The sequence below is a fragment of the Stigmatopora argus genome, chromosome 5, assembly GCF_051989625.1.
Source record: "Stigmatopora argus isolate UIUO_Sarg chromosome 5, RoL_Sarg_1.0, whole genome shotgun sequence".
In the NCBI taxonomy this organism is placed as follows: domain Eukaryota; kingdom Metazoa; phylum Chordata; class Actinopteri; order Syngnathiformes; family Syngnathidae; genus Stigmatopora; species Stigmatopora argus.
Window position 1 is genome coordinate 6,064,760 of NC_135391.1, and position 18,587 is coordinate 6,083,346.

At 42.1% G+C, this 18,587-nt stretch overlaps 1 protein-coding gene across 2 annotated transcripts; it reads left to right on the forward strand.

The window, feature by feature from the left end:
- The first annotated feature begins 757 nt into the window (after nt 1–757).
- On the forward strand, nt 758–18,586 carry LOC144073922 (sarcoplasmic/endoplasmic reticulum calcium ATPase 2-like). Of its 2 annotated transcripts, XM_077599866.1 has the most exons (20): nt 759–1,314; nt 2,266–2,283; nt 2,374–2,456; nt 4,473–4,577; nt 4,701–4,839; nt 9,628–9,708; nt 9,930–10,015; nt 10,782–11,246; nt 12,170–12,258; nt 12,325–12,427; nt 12,689–12,820; nt 12,903–13,022; nt 13,101–13,319; nt 13,393–13,728; nt 13,887–14,107; nt 14,186–14,388; nt 14,470–14,555; nt 14,845–14,978; nt 15,051–15,168; nt 15,969–18,586. In XM_077599866.1, exons 1-20 carry the CDS (start codon nt 1,197–1,199, stop codon nt 16,257–16,259), a joined length of 3,147 nt encoding a protein of 1,048 aa, XP_077455992.1. In that variant the 5' UTR covers nt 759–1,196; the 3' UTR covers nt 16,260–18,586. The 2 variants fall into 2 exon arrangements, with proteins under 2 accessions (XP_077455991.1, XP_077455992.1); XM_077599865.1 differs by having other exon boundaries at nt 758–1,314; nt 12,903–13,319.
- Nucleotide 18,587: the final 1 nt, after the last annotated feature.

Sequence of the window (18,587 nt, forward strand, 5' to 3'; positions counted from 1 at the left end):
ACTGGGAGAGGACCAGTGTTATAGCAGCCGTGACCTGAGTGTAATCAATTGTATTCGTGTTGTAAAAGTCATACATAAATAGATCAATTTAATAGCATGTTATGTGGGAACACCTGCAGAATTGATGAATGTATTAGCTCAACTAAGGGCTACTGAAATCACCATTTAAAAAAAAAAAAAAAAAGATTATTAAATAAAGTGGGTTTGCCCAAGATTATATAAATGTCTTCACATAATTCATCCATATTTGTGCAATTTGACGGCCTCTTTTTTTGTTGTTCTGCCAGAAAAATGTGTTCACTTGGCTATTTTTTTAAAATTTGTTTTCTGTTGACAATCTAACTCTTTCATGGCAGAATTATGTTTTATTTTTAAAAGTTACAGGTACTAATTTAACACATTCACTCACAACTATGTGCGTTCACAGACAGTCATTCCAGTTTAACCGAATTGGAAATTTATTCCCATCAATATTATGGAATGAGTTATATATCATTAACAACACACCGTAATTGATGTATATTAACTATTAATGAATATTTAGCAACATAAATGACATTTGAAAGAAATTGAATTGAATGCTTTTATTGTCAAAATACAAATACTATGAGGTTTAAATGCATGAATGATGTTACATTAAAAACAATAATATATATAAAAAATTAAACAACATTTCCGGTTATTTGAGTTTCCCTGGTTTGTGGTCAGGTGACACCATTCGTCCAATCAGACGAGTCCACATGCAGAACCCCGGAGCAGCTCTTTGATAAAGGCAGGCTGTCAGCGACGCAATGGCTCACTTTCACCCACAAAAAACTGCGCCGAGCTGAGGTGGGAACCGGCCCCAAAACACTCTGGACCAGTCTGGACGAATGCAGTTCCATACACAGGACACTAAAATCGACAGACTCCCACCATTTTTGGACGTAACAGGACTCTCAGACTAATCTTCATCCAGCCGGAGCAACGACAATTTGGCTCACTGTAACCATTTTCCTGACAGACTAGTACAACTTCAAGGGCAAAGGGGGCGAATACGGTTCTTCAGCATAAACTCTCATTTAAAAAAAACCCAACAACAACAATAACAAGACTCCTAATTTTATTATTTGCTATCTTTGAGACCACGCGGACACCTTACGGCGGCGTGAAGCGTGAAGCTGCACTGAAAGGAGCCGTCCGCCCGTCCGTCCGTCATGGAGAACGCTCACACGAAGAGTGTGGAGGAAGTTTACACTTTTTTCTGCGTCAATGAGAGCACGGGACTTTCTCTGGAAGAGGTGAAACGACAACGGGAGAAATACGGCCTCAATGGTACGCCATTTGAAACTTTAAATATCACTCCCAAGTAATGAACCACGTAATCGCTAATCACCGATGACTTGTCATGTTACCGCTCCTTAATTAGTAACAACTGCTTTGGAACTTGTCTGTTCAGTGTTACAATATCGTATACATCGTCTGCGTAATAAAATATCTAATATTGGCAAGTTTTGGCTGAGGTTTGCCATAGCAACATGCAAATACTAGATTGACCACGTGCGCGTATGTATTTGACAGTCTACATTGTGAATTACCTACTCTATTATTACTGTTAACTCCTTCATTGTCAGAGAAGGTATAATTATAAGCATTTTTTCCGAGTAAGGTAGTTAGTGAAAGTTGACAAATTTAATGAAAAAGTTCTAAAAAACTACGACGGCCAAGCTCCCTGAACGTATCATGAGCCCTGATACATGCTAATTACACCAGAAGAGCTAACTGGGAACATACAGACAGAAAAAATTGGGATCTATTAAAATCAAATTTTATTCAGATTTGACCACGAATAATGGAGTAGTATTTTTAGTTGGTGTCCCAAGCAAGAAGAACATTTTAAGCTCCACCACGTCTAAAGTATTGGATGAGTTAATGTTAATATTATGCATGTTAAGTGACATTAAGTCACTTTGACCATCCCTGGTTAGATTTTTTTTGCAGTGTTTTGAAAGATTGCTGAAACAGTAATGTGGTATTTAGAAATTGAGTTTTAATAAATGCACATGTATATACTTAAGTCAGGAAGTAGTAGAAAATACATTTTTGACAGTTGACTTGCATTAGTCATTATTACTGTGTCATATGTTAATCTGATCCTGAACCACTTCCTTTTGTTTCCGTGTTTTTTCTTGTTGAGAAAAAGCAATTTAGTCTGTCCCGCTGATATATTTCTTTATTCTTTTCTATGTCCTATCCCATCCTTGAAATGGTCCCCATGACGAATAGAATTACCAGCAGAAGAAGGTAATTTCATTCACATTCTATACTGTTCTCTTACGGCACATGAATCCCTCTCTTTAAAAAAAATGTTCATTAACGCTGTCTCTTCTCTAGGGAAATCTTTATGGGAACTTGTTCTTGAACAGTTTGAAGACCTACTTGTAAGAATTCTACTGTTGGCTGCCTGTATTTCTTTTGTAAGTATCCATTATTTCCCATTGCCTCTTATGTTTGTCATCGTAACCTTACCCCTTTGTTAACACATTTCCAGTCCGAGTACTTGGAGCAGCCAGGCATCTTGAAAATATGTGTTTCTTTTTATGTCTTGTGAAAGTTGTGGACGGTATTAGAGTTGAGCCCAGTGTGATGAATGGCTAGGTTATGGTGAAGCGACGCAACGTGCTGAAGTGTGAACGTCTTCGGTTTGTTTAGGTCGTCTGAAGTTACATGCACATGTCGAGGAGTTAATAAGGTTTCAAGAGCCTTCTGAGGAATGGTGACAACAGCAGCTGAGTTATGGCTGAGTTAACTCCGTGATTGAAAACATGAATCTCAAGATGTATACGTTTAGAATTGTTCGTATTTATAATTTAAAAAATATTATTATGCTCGAATGTCGGGTGTTGGTCTCATTGCACTGATGGTTTAAATCTAAATCGGATATAAATATATGTTTGGGTTCTTTGTGTGGGTAATTTTGGAAAGGCTTCTTTTATTTGTCTTAGGACTGTGTCATAAACGTGTGTGACCATCTCCTTTGAGTAATATTTACATTAAAAGCTCTCAGGGGCAGCTTACTTATAAAACTGGTTTTAGCTGAAAACAATGAACCTAATTTTAGCAGTCCATTTACCCCAAAACATACTTTTAGAGCCTGAAATAGGAAACCTTTGGGAAGTGGTTTAAAAGGATTGTTGTGATTGTCACTAAAGAAAAAAAATTGACGATGACATTACAAAACCTCAATTTTGGGCAATTAGACTGCTGCTTTTCCAGCAAATTATACTGCAACGTACATACACTCCACAAAGGAAAGACAGTAACGTGGTAGATTTGTTGCAACAATAATTCTTGAACCATTGTAAATTACCATTATCATTTATTAGGAACATGTGTTTGGGGAATGAGCAGCATTGCTTCGTATGTGGGTTTTAACTATGGACAAATTTGAAATGCCATACATCTTATTTTACTGTTAGAACTGAATCTTGTTTGATATTAAGATTAAACGATTGAAGAAACAAGACACAATTCAACAATATATTCACTCAACCACAAAGGCCTGGCCTGCTTTTCACCAGTTTGCTCTCACACTGCTGTGGGTTGACATCACATTCATCAAGCAGTGTTTATCAGAGTGTTAACTGAGGCTGAAGAAAGTCTGTTCTTACGACGCTCATTTCATCGCACTCCTCCCTGTTTGGAATTTGGCCTTTCATTTGGCGGTAATTCTATAGCTACTATATAGCTAAACAAGATGAAGTCAAAAGACCGGTTCTGATAACATCTGTGACAATCAGTCAGAGTGCCTGCATTAAGGTGTTTAAAATAGCATCGTAACCTAGCGCCTAGTATACCTATTAAAGGGCTTTTAATCGTTTTTTTTTAGTTACGCGTCATTGGGTATCATGTAGATGTGGTAGTCATAGTTGCATGAAATGAACAATATAATGGAATAGTGCATGCTTAGGATTGTGTCTAGTTTCAATCAAGTCCGCACGCCATTTGTGTGGTATGCAGTCTGCAGTAGCCAGTCAGGTGATAGGGAGGTGTCAGTGGTTGATGTCTGACAAGGGAACAGAACCCTATGCAAGACCAAATTTGGGAGCTTACCCATTAGAATATTTAAAATTAAAAGTAGATGAACTCTATAGAAATAATTTGCAATTACTCGACTGAAGTTGTCCAAGCTGCACTGTTATATACAATCTGGCTGTTTAACATGTGTTATTGGATATTAATTAATTTCCTGGGGATGTGGAATATTTAATTGATGTTTTGCATGGAAAACGAGAAAGTGAGAATGTCATTTTTTTAGGTATATATGAATGCAATTTGCATCAGTGATCTTGATGTAAAATTTTGTTGAAGCTGATTCATTTATACAAGGATAAAAATTCATAGTCACACTACTAGCAAATCTTTGCTTGCTGCTGTGGTTGTCACATGTCACTTTAAAAGTAATGTTTTGTGTGTGTGTGTTTGTGTTTTAGGTCCTGGCCTGGTTTGAGGAAGGCGAAGAAACTATCACTGCCTTTGTGGAACCTTTTGTCATTTTACTCATTCTCATTGCCAATGCCATCGTTGGCGTGTGGCAGGTGAGTGGTCATCATACATTCAATTTAGAAACACGTTACACAATCGCCCCATCTGTTCGTTTCGGTAATGGTGTTAAAATGAACAATGTTTTGTGCATTGAATTGACCTGATTATTATTTTAGGAGCGTAACGCTGAGGATGCTATTGAGGCACTGAAGGAGTATGAGCCGGAAATGGGGAAAGTGTACCGGCAGGACAGAAAAACAGTCCAAAGGATCAAGGCCAGAGACATTGTTCCTGGGGACATTGTTGAAGTTGCCGGTAGGAAAACCCACACTTTGTTTACATATGGCCCAATGCGGGTTGATTATTTCGACATAGTGTGGCTAATATGCCTGCTGAAATCCATTTTGCGGACTCATTTGGGGTGAATTAAATTTAAGTTTTGGCTCCTGAGACTCACGACTGTGGAGTTCATGCCATATTGACAGCAGCTTCACAGGATTTACTCCATCTGCTACGTTTGAATTTGCACTCATTCATTGTGTTGTTTAACGTGTTTGTGGAATGCAGGAGTCTTTGAACTCTTGCATGATATCTTGCAACTGTTTAACCCTTAGCCTCGAAAGTTATGCAGAATCTTTCTCGGTATAGTGCTCCGTTTTATTTATAGCTCGTCATAGGTGCTTTGGATTATGGAATGCAGTATTTATATCAGGCAATGGTGAAGATAACAGGTGCCTGGTCCCAACCGTGTACTATATGCTGTTCAGTTTGAGTTTTAGCACACATGGTGCGGTACGGGAAGCTCTAGTGACCTTGCAAAGGGCATATGTTTCGTGACTAATACGATACAGTTTATTTTTTAATCGTGTGTAGGAAAACATATGTTTGCCTCGAGTAATTACCAATTGAAACGCAGTATTAGATCAAACTATTTATTTATTCTGCTATCCTATTTAGGATTACAACTGCTCCTTAGCCGAAGCCAGAAACCTTTGGTACACTCACATAGAGATCATTGAGTGCATTGTTTGTTGCATCTGGCTGTCCCTTCGGAGAGCAACAGATCTCAGCGGGTTTGTTCTGTGCTGACCATGAGCTCGTTGGGCCAGTGTGTGGTGCAGCCGCGTGAGAAGGCTAGAAAAGGGGAGGCTTCCTTCCATCTGTTCCTATTGTGTCCAAGAGAGATGGCCTTATAGGGAAGCACTTTGTGGTTAAGCCTGGCCCACCAAGCTCAATGCACAGTGACCCTACCCATCAGCTTTGCACCCTCCCCTAGGATTCCAGACACCGTGTATAATATGTGGCATTTCATAGGGTCTGCCAAGCGTCCAGTATCACCGAGGGTCTTTTGGCCGAGGTTCATGACTTGTCAGCAAGACTGACATACAATAAATGCTCTCGTCTTGATTACAGGCTGCCTGTGTTAGATAGTTGTATTTTATATGTAGCTTTCCTTTAAAAACTATTTGCTAATGGTGGTAGCAATTACTGTATATTTGTAATGAGCTCATTATTTATGGGTTATGTGTGATACTAGCAGCAGGATTATAGATAAAGGATCTCACTATAGCCAGAAGGTTTATTTTGTGCCATAAATCTAAGTCATAAACCTCAGTCATTTGTGTTTTTATACAGTGGGAGTATTGCGGGGACTTGTTTGAAGTCCCTTAAAGTTTCAATGTCGAATTTGATTACTTATTAAATCTCAGAATTTTGGATACTTCATCCAAGCTTGTGGGATTCTAGATTTTGTTGCCATGGGAACTGCAACACAGCTTCATGTAATGTGTGAGGCTGAGCTGGTGGCTGCTTGAGATTCATAACAGCAAAAGGCAAAGTGGAGCTTTTCAAGGAGACGCTGGTAGTATTGCATAACAGAAGCCAGATCAGTCCCTTAGGTTTGGGAATCCGAGTCCACACTTAATGGAATTCAACCATATTGTCAACTGCACAGAAACAACAGGGTTTACTGAAAATGTTTTTGGGGCTTCATTCATTCTGTTTAATGTGTTAAGATGAGTTCATCAATCTTCACAACAATACAATTTTCTATATGATAACAATTGTATCATAATACTGTGTACAAAGTAGTTCAACTAAAATACCCTAACTGAACAGGGAAAACATTTTGGGAAAAGGTGGACAGTTTTTGTTCTCAGTATTTTGCTATGTCAAAGCACCCTCTAGTAACGTACAAACTAAATTTCCATGACAATTCATGCCAAAATAGCAGTTCTTAATGGAACTTTTTGGAGCAGATGTAACAAGTGCATATAAATGTAAAATAACTATTTACAATAGACAAATTCAGCACCACCAATTACTGATAAGTGCCCTTCTAGGTAACTAAATTAGGAAAAAAACGGCAACCATTTAATTAAACTTACCAAGTACTGGAACCTGCAAGTTGAGTTGACAGGATATCAGACGTCGAGGTGAAATAGCGTTTAACATGGCCTACATTTAGCTCCTTTCAATGCAGCCGGCACTCGTGAACAAACTGGAGTCTGTTGCGATCGAATGCAACTTCAAAAGAGAAAACAGACAAGTGTCCTTCCTGCTCAAGGCTTTGCAGGACACCGTACGAGGCAAATAAATGAAGGACTGTCCTGCATAAGTCAAAACTTATGGCCACTCGATGTATAAAGAAAATTGCTCATTATAACTAAATATTTGGAATGCATGTTATGCTTGGAATTCAGCATTTATAGCAGAAAAAGGTATCTGCTTTTACTACTAATTTCACTTTTCAAGATGATCCATATAGTAAACTTGACTCAAAACCAGCTACAGTATGAGTGGATGTTACAATTTTCAGGGGTTCTCTTATGCTAGCATACAGCTACGGATTTGCAGAGCTCTTGTGGTTTTTGTCCAAATCTGCGTAGATGGGAAATTAAACTGCAGGTAGTTAGCAGTTGATTTAGAGACAGTTTGTATTGAGGTGGCTGTTAAGGAAGGCTGCTTTGGAGAGCTGTCATGCTGATTCTTAGGAAATGGCCTTCTTGACTTGACAGAATGTCAACCTTTTGTGCTGCTGCCATCAGCACATGGACCCTCCTGGCCGGCTGGCTAAACCCCATGATGTACCCAAACACACGGCAAGGGCAGGTGCCAGTCAAAGCTGCCAGCTTATGCCATGCCACTGCCTTTCTTGCTGTTGAAAGGTCTATTTAAAAGGCACCTCAGTGAGTCATACTGGGCGCAATGTATCACCAAGTTTGAGCTCTGTGGACCGCATCACCTGTTGGCCAACGCAGAGATGCAAAAGTGCGGATGGCTGATGAGAGGCTTGGATCGGTACCAAGCAGGATGTTGACATAAAGTGACAGCTGATTTATGCACACACGCAGTCATAGCAGGCCTGCGGTGTCACAAAGCCCCCGGGACAATCCCAGTATTTCTTAAAAACACAAAATTCCTCTGGAGGCGACCTTGTTGCAAAGTCAGGCTAAACAGTCTTTTGACAAAAGCAATGACTTGAAGGCAGGAAGTGTTGCATAACTACAGTGGATAGGCAAAAAAAAAAAGAAACACGCAAGGAAGCGATTTAGTTCCTGTCACACCTAAAGTAAATGTGAATTGAAACTGACATTGTTTGTGACACTTTTGTGTATGGATTATTATTCACATGAGGGTTGGTCAGGAAGGAGCCTGCCCTAGCTGTAGGCCAGTATTGGTGACCTTCTCAGAAGTCAAACTTTTATTGTACCCGCGCGGGGCTCAGGTTAGGATGCTACCGTGTTAAACAAACGTCACTTCTGAGAAATGCTGTTTGTCAGGATTGGACAATAGCTGCAGCTGACAGATCAACCTTCCTGGCAGCGCCGCGAGAGCACCTAATGAGTTGCCAGTTAGCATCTACTTTCTCCAAGGATCATAACTCAAGCAACAATGCCACGCGTCCAAGTGCACGGAACTGTAAAACATCTGAAAACAGACAGTGACAACAGACAGTGAAACTGACACTGAGCGACCCCCTTAATGGAATGGATTATGACGATTTGTATTCTAAGTACAGTATCTAGTAGCAAGGCTTGCCCTTTTGTCTCTTCTTGTGTTGTCACAGTGATGTGATGTGGAGACAGCTGCCATCATAAGGCCACATTTAAACTTGATCAGAGCATTGGGGAAGATATTGGAATAGTTTTTCCATTTTTGGCGTTGTGCATTGTTGGCGACCCTTCTCTACGACAAAGGTCACTTGGGTTTTATATTACAATAGCGCTTCCCTTGTATTGCCTTATTATATACAATGCAACGAGAAGTGTTTGCCTCTGTTTTTTCAACTAATCAAGCCAATTTCAGTGTCTGACAAAAGCAAGCAAAGTACATTAAACCCTTGCTACACTGCAGCGAATAGTGAAAATCTGTCAATAATTGAGTCCTCTGACAAAAAACTTCGAAATTGTAAATAGAGACACAATATGCTAGCAAAACTCTTAAAGTGCCAGTCAGCACTTTTATCATGTGCATTGGATGGATAGAATTGAGAATAGAGTTTGGATTAAAATTATAATCAGGTACGCTGTTTTCATGGACACCCACACATTTTTTTGACATACACAGATTCACCATACGTAGTGGGAATAGTATAGTATTGTTATTTATTCTTTTTACCACAAGGGTTTGTTGTTTAAAGATGGGCCAGATTTGGTTAAGAGTGAAGATAGTTTGAACCTATAGCATTTCCCCAGTTTCATGTTATGCAGCATTAAGATGAATTAGGTCGCTGCACTCCCAAATCGGTCTATTCCTTTGAGAGAAGCCATTTATGGCTCTAAAGTCCTCCATTTCCTTCATTCTTTGGATCTCTTTCTTTTTTTCCTGCAACACTGCCCAGTGGCCTTGTGACAACCCTCTACAATTAGCTCACGCTGCTACCTCCATCACAATCACATGACCAGCATGTTAGCACACGTAGATTACGGTGAACGAGCTTTATGAAAGCAACACTTTGGTATACAAAGGTGTGCTAACTTGTGTATTTTTCAGACTATAAGTCGCACCAAAAAAAGCACAATGAAGAGTGGCAGTAGCACGAACCAAAGTGTCACTAGTGTTTTTCATGCTAATGAAAATATGTTTTGCTTACATTTTCAGTTGGAGACAAAGTGCCTGCTGATATTCGTTTATGCTCAATCAAATCCACAACTTTGAGAGTGGACCAGTCCATTCTTACCGGTAAGTTGATAAACTACTTTGATCGAGCCATTTGTCGACAGAGGACTGAAAATGTGCATGTAAGCCTTCAGCTTCTTTTTTAGTTCACTGATATGATTAAATCTTTTAAAATTTAAAGGCAGCAGATTAATTGACTTGAGGCACTAATTTCCTCTATTAAACAATGAGCATGATCTAAAATGAAAACCTGTGTCTTAATAAAAACTGTGTTTGGCTTGCAGGAGAGTCCGTCTCTGTCATTAAACATACAGACCCGGTGCCTGACCCTTGTGCTGTCAATCAAGACAAGAAGAACATGCTATTCTCTGTAAGTTATTCAGTGCCAACCGTGAAAAAAATTCTTGACTGAATGTCAGTGTTCTGGGTCTCCGGTTTGAAACTCAATTCATCTGGGGGATGCTGGAGATGTTCAGGTTGAGTACAGTCTTCCCTCGATTATCGCGACTTCATTTTTCGCAAATTCACTTCTTCGTGATTTTTTCAAGTTCATAAAAATGTGAAAAGTCCATGCGGAAACTCGCAAGCGGAAGCCACTCCCCTCTCTTCTGCTGGCTACTAGAAAATTGTTACTTCTTTAGAAGTTCATAAAAATGTGAAAATCCATGCTGAAACTCGTAAGCGGAAGCCACTCTTGCTACTAGGACTCAGCACTGGGGGAAAAAGTTATAATAGGGGTGACCCTACTTCGCAATTTTTCGATTATCGCTGCCTTGTCTGGTCTACATTAACCACGATATTCGAGGGATTACTGTAATGTTCAATTAATCCATTCTTCTCAACAATTCTTCCTCATTCTTGAGCTTTGCCATTTTCTTTTTGGATATATAGTACTGTAATACACATATTTTCTTGAAAGTGGTCATGTTAGAAAGATGTAACAGAGTGATGGGATATACTATTTTTCCTCCCTGTATTACTCTGACTTTTGCTAAATTCACTTTGGCTAACAAACATCGGAATTAAAAAAACAAACAAAAAGTGATCCCATAAAGACCTGGGATTCACATATATGGACATCACATGTTGGGTAATGTGGGTCACAATATTTGACCGAATATTTCCAACTATTTCAGGGTACCAACATTGCGTCCGGGAAGGCTGTGGGTGTGGTGGTGGCCACCGGGGTTAACACAGAGATTGGTAAAATCCGTGATGAGATGGCAGCCACAGAGCAGGAGAAGACGCCCCTGCAACAGAAACTGGATGAGTTTGGCGAACAGCTTTCCAAGGTCATTTCCCTCATCTGCATTGCCGTGTGGATCATCAACATCGGCCACTTCAACGACCCCGTACACGGCGGTTCCTGGATCCGCGGCGCCGTGTACTACTTCAAAATCGCCGTGGCGCTAGCTGTGGCCGCCATCCCCGAAGGGTTGCCTGCCGTCATCACCACCTGTTTGGCTCTCGGGACCCGCCGCATGGCCAAGAAGAACGCCATTGTCCGCAGCTTGCCGTCCGTGGAGACTCTGGGTTGCACGTCTGTCATTTGTTCTGACAAGACGGGGACGTTGACTACCAATCAAATGTCCGTCTGCAGAGTAAGTCGTTATACACTTTGTAACTTGGTTTTTGGGGCGTCAGTGTTTTGCCCTCTGGTGTTTGTATAAGCCGCTCGCAGTTGCCTCACCGCGATGGCTTGCGAAAGTAGCACTTTGCAAATACTCTTCCCTTTGTGATCAGGGTTTTAAGCCACAAGGCAACATGCTGGCACTTGTCTTGCCTACATTAAACCGTCGGGTGACTCTCTTCTCTTATATAACTGACCTTGCGTCATCAATCTTGAAAAAGAGCCAAACAAACAGTGCTTCCGTTGTTTCTATGGGAAAAGCATCCAATGTCAAGATTGATTAATTATATTGTAAAACACTTTAGTTCCCTGCTCTGTAACCTACTTGAGCTTAAATGTGTTGATTAGAACTTCTTCTACTTCTTTGATCCCCCAAAAGTTGAATTTGTTAAATATCTACAAAGGCCTCCCTTGAAGTTATTCATAACTTTTACTATAACCTAACTGAAAACGAGACAAACTTACCAAGCATTTTCCGTGAGCATCTCTATTCAATACTCCTTGTGTGTGCTAACTTGTGTGTTTCCCAGTTGCCATGGTAGATGTGAACTAGTTTATGTTCATAATCAGTTTCTTGTCACCCTGGGGGTTTGTATATAACGTCTGTGTGAGCGGGAGAATAAAACATCTCCCTGTGTGATGCAGCTTTTGGCCTGTAGTTTCTTCAGGCTATTTCTTCTTCTATGCACCCCCTGCCATAAGGCAACGTGCATGTAAGGCAGAAAGCCACGATCTAAAGAAAATGTGAAAAACACAGGCTCAAAGAAGCGACTTCTGAGGTCCGCCGGGGATTTCTGTGGCTTCTACTGACACCTGCTGTGTCTCTGAAATCTGATTTTAGCAAATGTTAACGTGTGATTTTTGCCCTGCTAATGCAATCCTTTTAATTCCTAGATGTTCATTATCAACAAGGCAGATGGCGAGAACTGCTCTCTGTCCGAGTTTACCATCACAGGTTCTACTTACGCACCAGAAGGCGACGTGTAAGTAGTTGCTTTCCATTTGTGGTAGAGGCAGACAATTGGATGCCTAACTGTAATTATCCACAGATTCCAGGACGGTAAAAAAGTGAAACCCTCGCAGTATGATGCTCTGGTGGAACTGGCCACCATCTGTGCTCTGTGTAATGACTCGTCTCTGGACTTCAATGAGGTTTGCACTGCATCCAACACACCTTTTTCAGATGGTTTATACACACTGCTATTTTTAGTCGTTGTCACTGTGATCTGAAGTGTGTAATGGAATCTCTTCTTTGCAATTGCGGCACACTCGGTGCTTACACACACACACATATTGGCGGAAGGGAGACGTGAAGCAGACAATTGCTGTCTTTAACACTGTTTTATGGACTAAGTCGCACCATCCAATGAATGCACACTAAGGAGGATCATTAAAATATGAAATCCGTTTTAGGTGAAAGGAGTGTATGAAAAGGTGGGCGAAGCGACAGAGACTGCGCTGACCTGCCTAGTGGAGAAAATGAACGTCTTTGACACAGAAGTCGACAGAGTGTCCAAGATCGACAGAGCTAACGCCTGCAACTCCGTTGAGTGACACCAATTTCCTCCCTGTTCGTCTCGCGTGTCTAAAACAGATGTGCTCACCTTTATTTTCGGTTGGACTTCAGGTTATCAAACAGCTGATGAAGAAAGAGTGCACTCTGGAGTTCTCCAGAGACAGAAAGTCCATGTCGGTCTACTGCACACCCAATAAGTCCCGTTCTTCCTTGGGAAAAATGTTTGTCAAGGTATACTCGGACATCAACACGCAAATGACCAGCCTCGTCTTCTGCCACGGGACAGATATCCCATCCTCTTTTTCGCAGGGAGCACCGGAAGGCGTTATCGAGAGGTGCACCCACGTCAGAGTGGGTAACAGCAAAGTTCCACTGACCAAAAGTATCAAGGAAAAGATCATGTCAGTGATCCGCGAATATGGGACCGGTCGCGATACTCTGAGGTGTCTGGCTCTGGCCACACGAGACAGCCCGCCCAAGATGGAGGACATGATACTATCTGACCCCGGCAAATTCGCAATTTACGAGGTGACCGCTCGCTCTAGCCTTAGATTTATTTAAGAGCCACCCAGTACGAACGTTCTGGTCCCCATTTGTCCAGTCGGACCTGACCTTCGTCGGCTGCGTGGGCATGCTGGATCCTCCCAGACAAGAGGTGGCGGCTTCCATCAAGCTATGTCGCCAGGCTGGCATCCGCGTCATCATGATCACCGGGGACAACAAGGGCACGGCCGTGGCGATCTGCCGCCGAATCGGCATCTTCTCCGAGAACGACGATGTGGACCAAATGGCTTTCACCGGGAGAGAGTTTGACGACCTGGCGCCCGACAGCCAGCGTGAGGCTGTCATCACCGCGCGCTGCTTTGCACGTGTGGAGCCCTCACACAAGTCCAAGATCGTGGAGTTCCTGCAAGGATTTGACGAGATCACAGCTATGGTAGGTCATCTCTTATCCGATATCTAATCTGTGGAGTTACGCATCGTGAACGATCTGTAAACCAGCGTTGGGAGCAACAGGCGACGTGTGACTAGATTATTTTTGTGGACTGCTGGAATAAATACGTAATATTGATGCAAAGATCTCGTGTTCTACAGACCGGGGACGGCGTGAACGACGCCCCTGCCCTAAAGAAGGCCGAGATTGGCATCGCGATGGGCTCTGGCACCGCCGTGGCCAAGTCGGCCTCGGAGATGGTCCTCGCCGATGACAACTTCTCTTCTATTGTGGCCGCCGTTGAAGAAGGCCGCGCTATTTACAACAATATGAAGCAGTTTATCCGATACCTTATATCTTCCAATGTAGGGGAAGTCGTCTGGTAAGTTAGTAACTTCGTATTCCACCTTTTTGGAGTCTGTTAGTCAACGGTATTGATGTTGCACGTCTTTCCCGCCAGTATCTTTCTTACTGCGGCGCTGGGTTTTCCCGAAGCGCTGATCCCGGTTCAGTTGTTGTGGGTCAACCTGGTGACGGACGGTCTTCCCGCGACTGCGTTGGGCTTCAACCCCCCGGACCTGGACATCATGGAGAAGCCACCCCGCAACGCCAAAGAAGCGCTCATTTCCGGATGGCTCTTCTTTCGATATCTGGCGATTGGCGGTGAGGACTCGTCGGCGGGAGCTTTCCCCGGGATATTTAGGGAGACGCCAAAGCGTGAGCTTCTGACATCTCTGCTTCCAGGTTACGTCGGCGCTGCCACGGTGGGAGCCGCGGCTTGGTGGTTCACGGTCTCGGAAGACGGACCTCAGATCACCTTGTACCAGCTGGTAGGCGGAAGCGCTAATGCCGCCGGACACCTTTTTTGTTCTCGTGTGTCAAGTGATCTCTCCAACGTTTTAAAATGCATCCATTCCTAACCGTGGCGGGGAAGTAGAAGACAGATTCTATTATTACAGGAAGAAAATCTTAATTTTACGAGATTACAGTCGTTTCGTGGCTTATTTTTACATTAAAGTTGTGACATTACTGATTTTGATGGGATGGCAACCTAAATCTCAACTTTTGGTATTTGACAACGGGTAGAAAAACCAATTCATTGCGTGCCTTTCTCCGCAGAGTCACTTCCTCCAGTGCAGCGATGACAACCCGGACTTTGACGGCCTGGACTGCGAGGTGTTTGAGTCCCCGTACCCCATGACGATGGCCCTGTCGGTGCTCGTCACCATCGAGATGTGCAACGCCCTCAACAGGTAGAAAAGCTTTCCAGTGGCAACGTTTGCGCTCAATGAGCTCGCTTCTTATCGTTTGTCTTTTCAACAAAGTCTGTCGGAGAACCAGTCCCTGCTTCGAATGCCTCCTTGGGAGAACATTTGGCTTTTGGGGGCCATTTGCCTCTCCATGTCCCTCCACTTTCTAATTCTCTACGTGGAGCCTCTTCCAGTAAGTCTGAAACCTCATTTCCGAAATCGAGGACGTTCGTGCTTTAAAAATTTAACTACCGTATTTTCTCGCGTATACGCCGTATTTATCGCTAAAAAAAATGCTGACTGAATCAATGGTACGACTTATATGCGCACAAATTACAGTGACAAGGATGAAATGCCATAAAGCAAGAGAAATTTATTTTGAAAATAAACGGTATCTTGCATAAAACGTAAAAAAACCTCACTTGTGCCTGCCATTGCTCACTCGGGGCACAAACGAGCGCTACGCACACACTTACTGGTTGTACTGCTCACCTGACTTCTTTTTTTTAATTTGTCTACATGCAGGCAACACCCTTAAGGAATGTGCAATCCAGCAATCGATTTATACAATATGTCAGAATACCACGTGCAATGATTTTTCTGAAGATTTTCCCTTCAAAGTAACACATTTGTACTCCCGATTAAAACCATTTGTGAATCAGGGGGCGTCTTTTACAAGGGAAATTGTAAAATACAACAATTTTAAGGAAATTTTAAGGGTGCGGCTTATACGCGGGGGCGGCTAATATGCGAGAAAATATGGTATATGTATGTGGGAAAGTCTGAGCTTGAATAGAATTTGGACCTGGGAATGCCAGCCAACCAGTTAACCAAAAAGAGATAATTTTGCTAGTTTGGTTTGTATTTATTAAAGATTGAGACCTTTTTAAAAGATTCTTCAATTTTTTTTTATTTATTAAATGAAGATAATATTGAGTCTTGTGTGCACTAAACCTCACACGGACGTGCGTGGCTCCCTCCCTTTCTCCCCAGGTCATCTTCCAGATCACCCCCCTGGACGCCACCCAGTGGTTGATGGTGCTGAAAATCTCCATGCCGGTCATCCTGCTGGACGAGCTGCTCAAGTTTACGGCCAGGCACAACCTGGACTTGGGTAAACGGCCGGAGAAGGCGGCGGCGGCGGCCACGGCGGCGGGCCGCAAAGGGCGCCCTCTGTCCGCATGCGCCGAGGGCATCTCCTGGCCCTTCGTGGCCGTCTGCCTGCCTCTGGTGCTGTGGATCTACAGCGCCGACACTAACGTGGCTGCCGTGTTGTGGCCCTGACTGACCCACCCCCTCTCCCCGGCGGGCACCGGACTCGTATGCGCGCACATCTAACACAAACCTTACCGTCCGGTCAAAACTCCCACCACAGATGCGTTTTTTTTAAAGACATTTTTTTTAAGTAGCGCTTCTTTTGTTAGTATGTGTGTGTGTGTGGTTGGGTGGGTGTTTGCGGGGTCTTTGTTTGAGTGCCATGTTTTTATTTTGTCGTCGTTTTTATATTATTATACATCGTGTGTCGCTCGAAGGAGAAAATTGACACCATTTTTATAAAGAGTTTTTGGGGAGATTCGGAGACGGGAAGAATGCTAATTTCCAACCTAGTTGACTATTTCCTGCACAGCTACCTCATCGCTGTTCCGTAACCATTACCACTTTTTTTTTCTTCTCCTGTCTCCATGATTTGAAGCACCCAAAGCCTTCATAGTTTTTTTTTTTGAGGACATCCGTGCGCTTCATTTGTTGATTATTTAAACAAATAATATTTATAACATAGAGTATAATTGTGCACATACTGTACTTGAATATACTGTATACTTGGCACGAACGGCTCGCTTTTCATCCGCGGGAGCTCGTGGGACTCGGGGGAGGGTGTTTGTGTACATAACGTGCGGAAAGTAGTATCTCGACATTTTATGGTTGCTGTCAAAATATGTAAGTGCTTTTTTTTCGCCACTGAGTGCCGTTGGGCTTTTCCGTCAAGGCCTTCCTAAATTTTGCCTGCAGAGTGAGTCCACTTTTGACCCGCATGACAGTAACCGCTTGCCCTTTTTTGTGCCGTGTCTTGTACAGCAATACATAGTAATGACGGTACTCCGGCTGAAGACGTTAAATTATTTTGTCGTATAGGCGGATCGCTGACACACCCTAAAAAAGGCCAGTATCCCTTTTTACATGATACTATTATGGAAAGGTGTAAAATTGTCATGTGAAAATGTGATGATGATCAACCACTCTCATGAGGTATCTCGTTTTTACATATTTTTTTCTATACATGATACTTATGAGGATTTTACATGACACAATCAAATATATAAATGAAATAATTCATCACGCTGTACGTATCACATTTTGTTATAATCACATATTTATGACTCTTGCATCATAATGAGCTCATATTTACAAGATCACATTTTTATGTGAGAATCGTCCAATTTTGACGAGATATTTAAAAATATGGGGGGCGGCCCAGTGGATAAGTGGTTAGCGCGTCGGCCCCAGTGGAAGACCTGGGTCCAAATCCAGGTCGGTCCACCTGTGTGGAGTTTGCTCCAGCACCCTCCCCACGAGGATAAAGCGGTTCAGAAAATGAGATGAGATTTAAAAATAGGATCATAATCATGTTTTCATGCTAAAATATTAGACAAATGTGGGAAAACTCATTTAAATACATGATCGTGCTTCATCACTCATTAAAACATAATTATGATCACTGATTTTTACAATATATGGCATTATTAAACTATTGCCTTTTGACGTGATGATTGTTTTTTATCACGTAAAAGTGTGATGATTGACATGTTTACGCCAAACGGTTACATTTTAGATTTTATCCATGATAATGATCATTTTCAGCTTTTTCTCTGATAATGTTCATGTACATTCAAACATGATAGTATCATGTAAAAAAAAATCATTGTTTTTACCTGATGGTCAACTTTTTGGGGGTGTGAAAGAACTACGCGTCCATAGTTTTCAGCTCCTTAACTACAAATTATAGTTCTGCACTTAACTTGCCTGTATATAAAACTCATTGTAAACGCTTATAAGAGGACACCATTACTGGCAACCTGATTTAATAGGCCACTTTTTTTTCTTCTCTTCCCAGCAAAGGCCGTATAAGCAGGGGGGAGTCGTCTCCGAATCACTTGGCTTTGTTTTTTTCCTTCTTTTTTTTCTTTTTGTCGTGCGTTTGCGGCAGCACTTCCAGTCGAAGAGCTGCATGACGGAAAAGTGAAGACAAGACTTGTTTTGACAAAACGGCCATAAACCCAAGTACTCAATCATCGCTCCTTTTACCTGAAGATCCTATTTCTCTCATGTACATTCATCCATTCATTCGGTGCATGTTTGCCACGGCTGCTGATTTGTGTCATAGACAATGTCAAGAAAGCGCTTCAAGGTTAGTCACCTGATCAAGTGTTCCATAAGCTGCAAGGGGTTGATTTGTTTTTTTTTTCCTAAGGAAATGCTTTGATGGGATGATCATGTAGGAATTTAGAGCGGATGTAGTGACGTTCTGTTCCGTGCCTAGTTTGTCGGATTGTTCGTTATGTCACATGGACGTTGAATTCAGGTGAATAAAATGACATTTACTAAGTGCTCTAC

Coding starts and splice junctions, on each gene's coding strand:
- LOC144073922 (XM_077599865.1), top strand. CDS start 1,197: ATGGAGAACGCTCACACGAAGAGTGTGGAGGAAGTTTACACTTTTTTC. Junction 2,457..4,472: donor TGGCTGCCTGTATTTCTTTT/GTAAGTATCCAT, acceptor TTTGTGTTTTAG/GTCCTGGCCTGGTTTGAGGA. Junction 12,821..12,902: donor GAGCTAACGCCTGCAACTCC/GTTGAGTGACAC, acceptor GTTGGACTTCAG/GTTATCAAACAGCTGATGAA.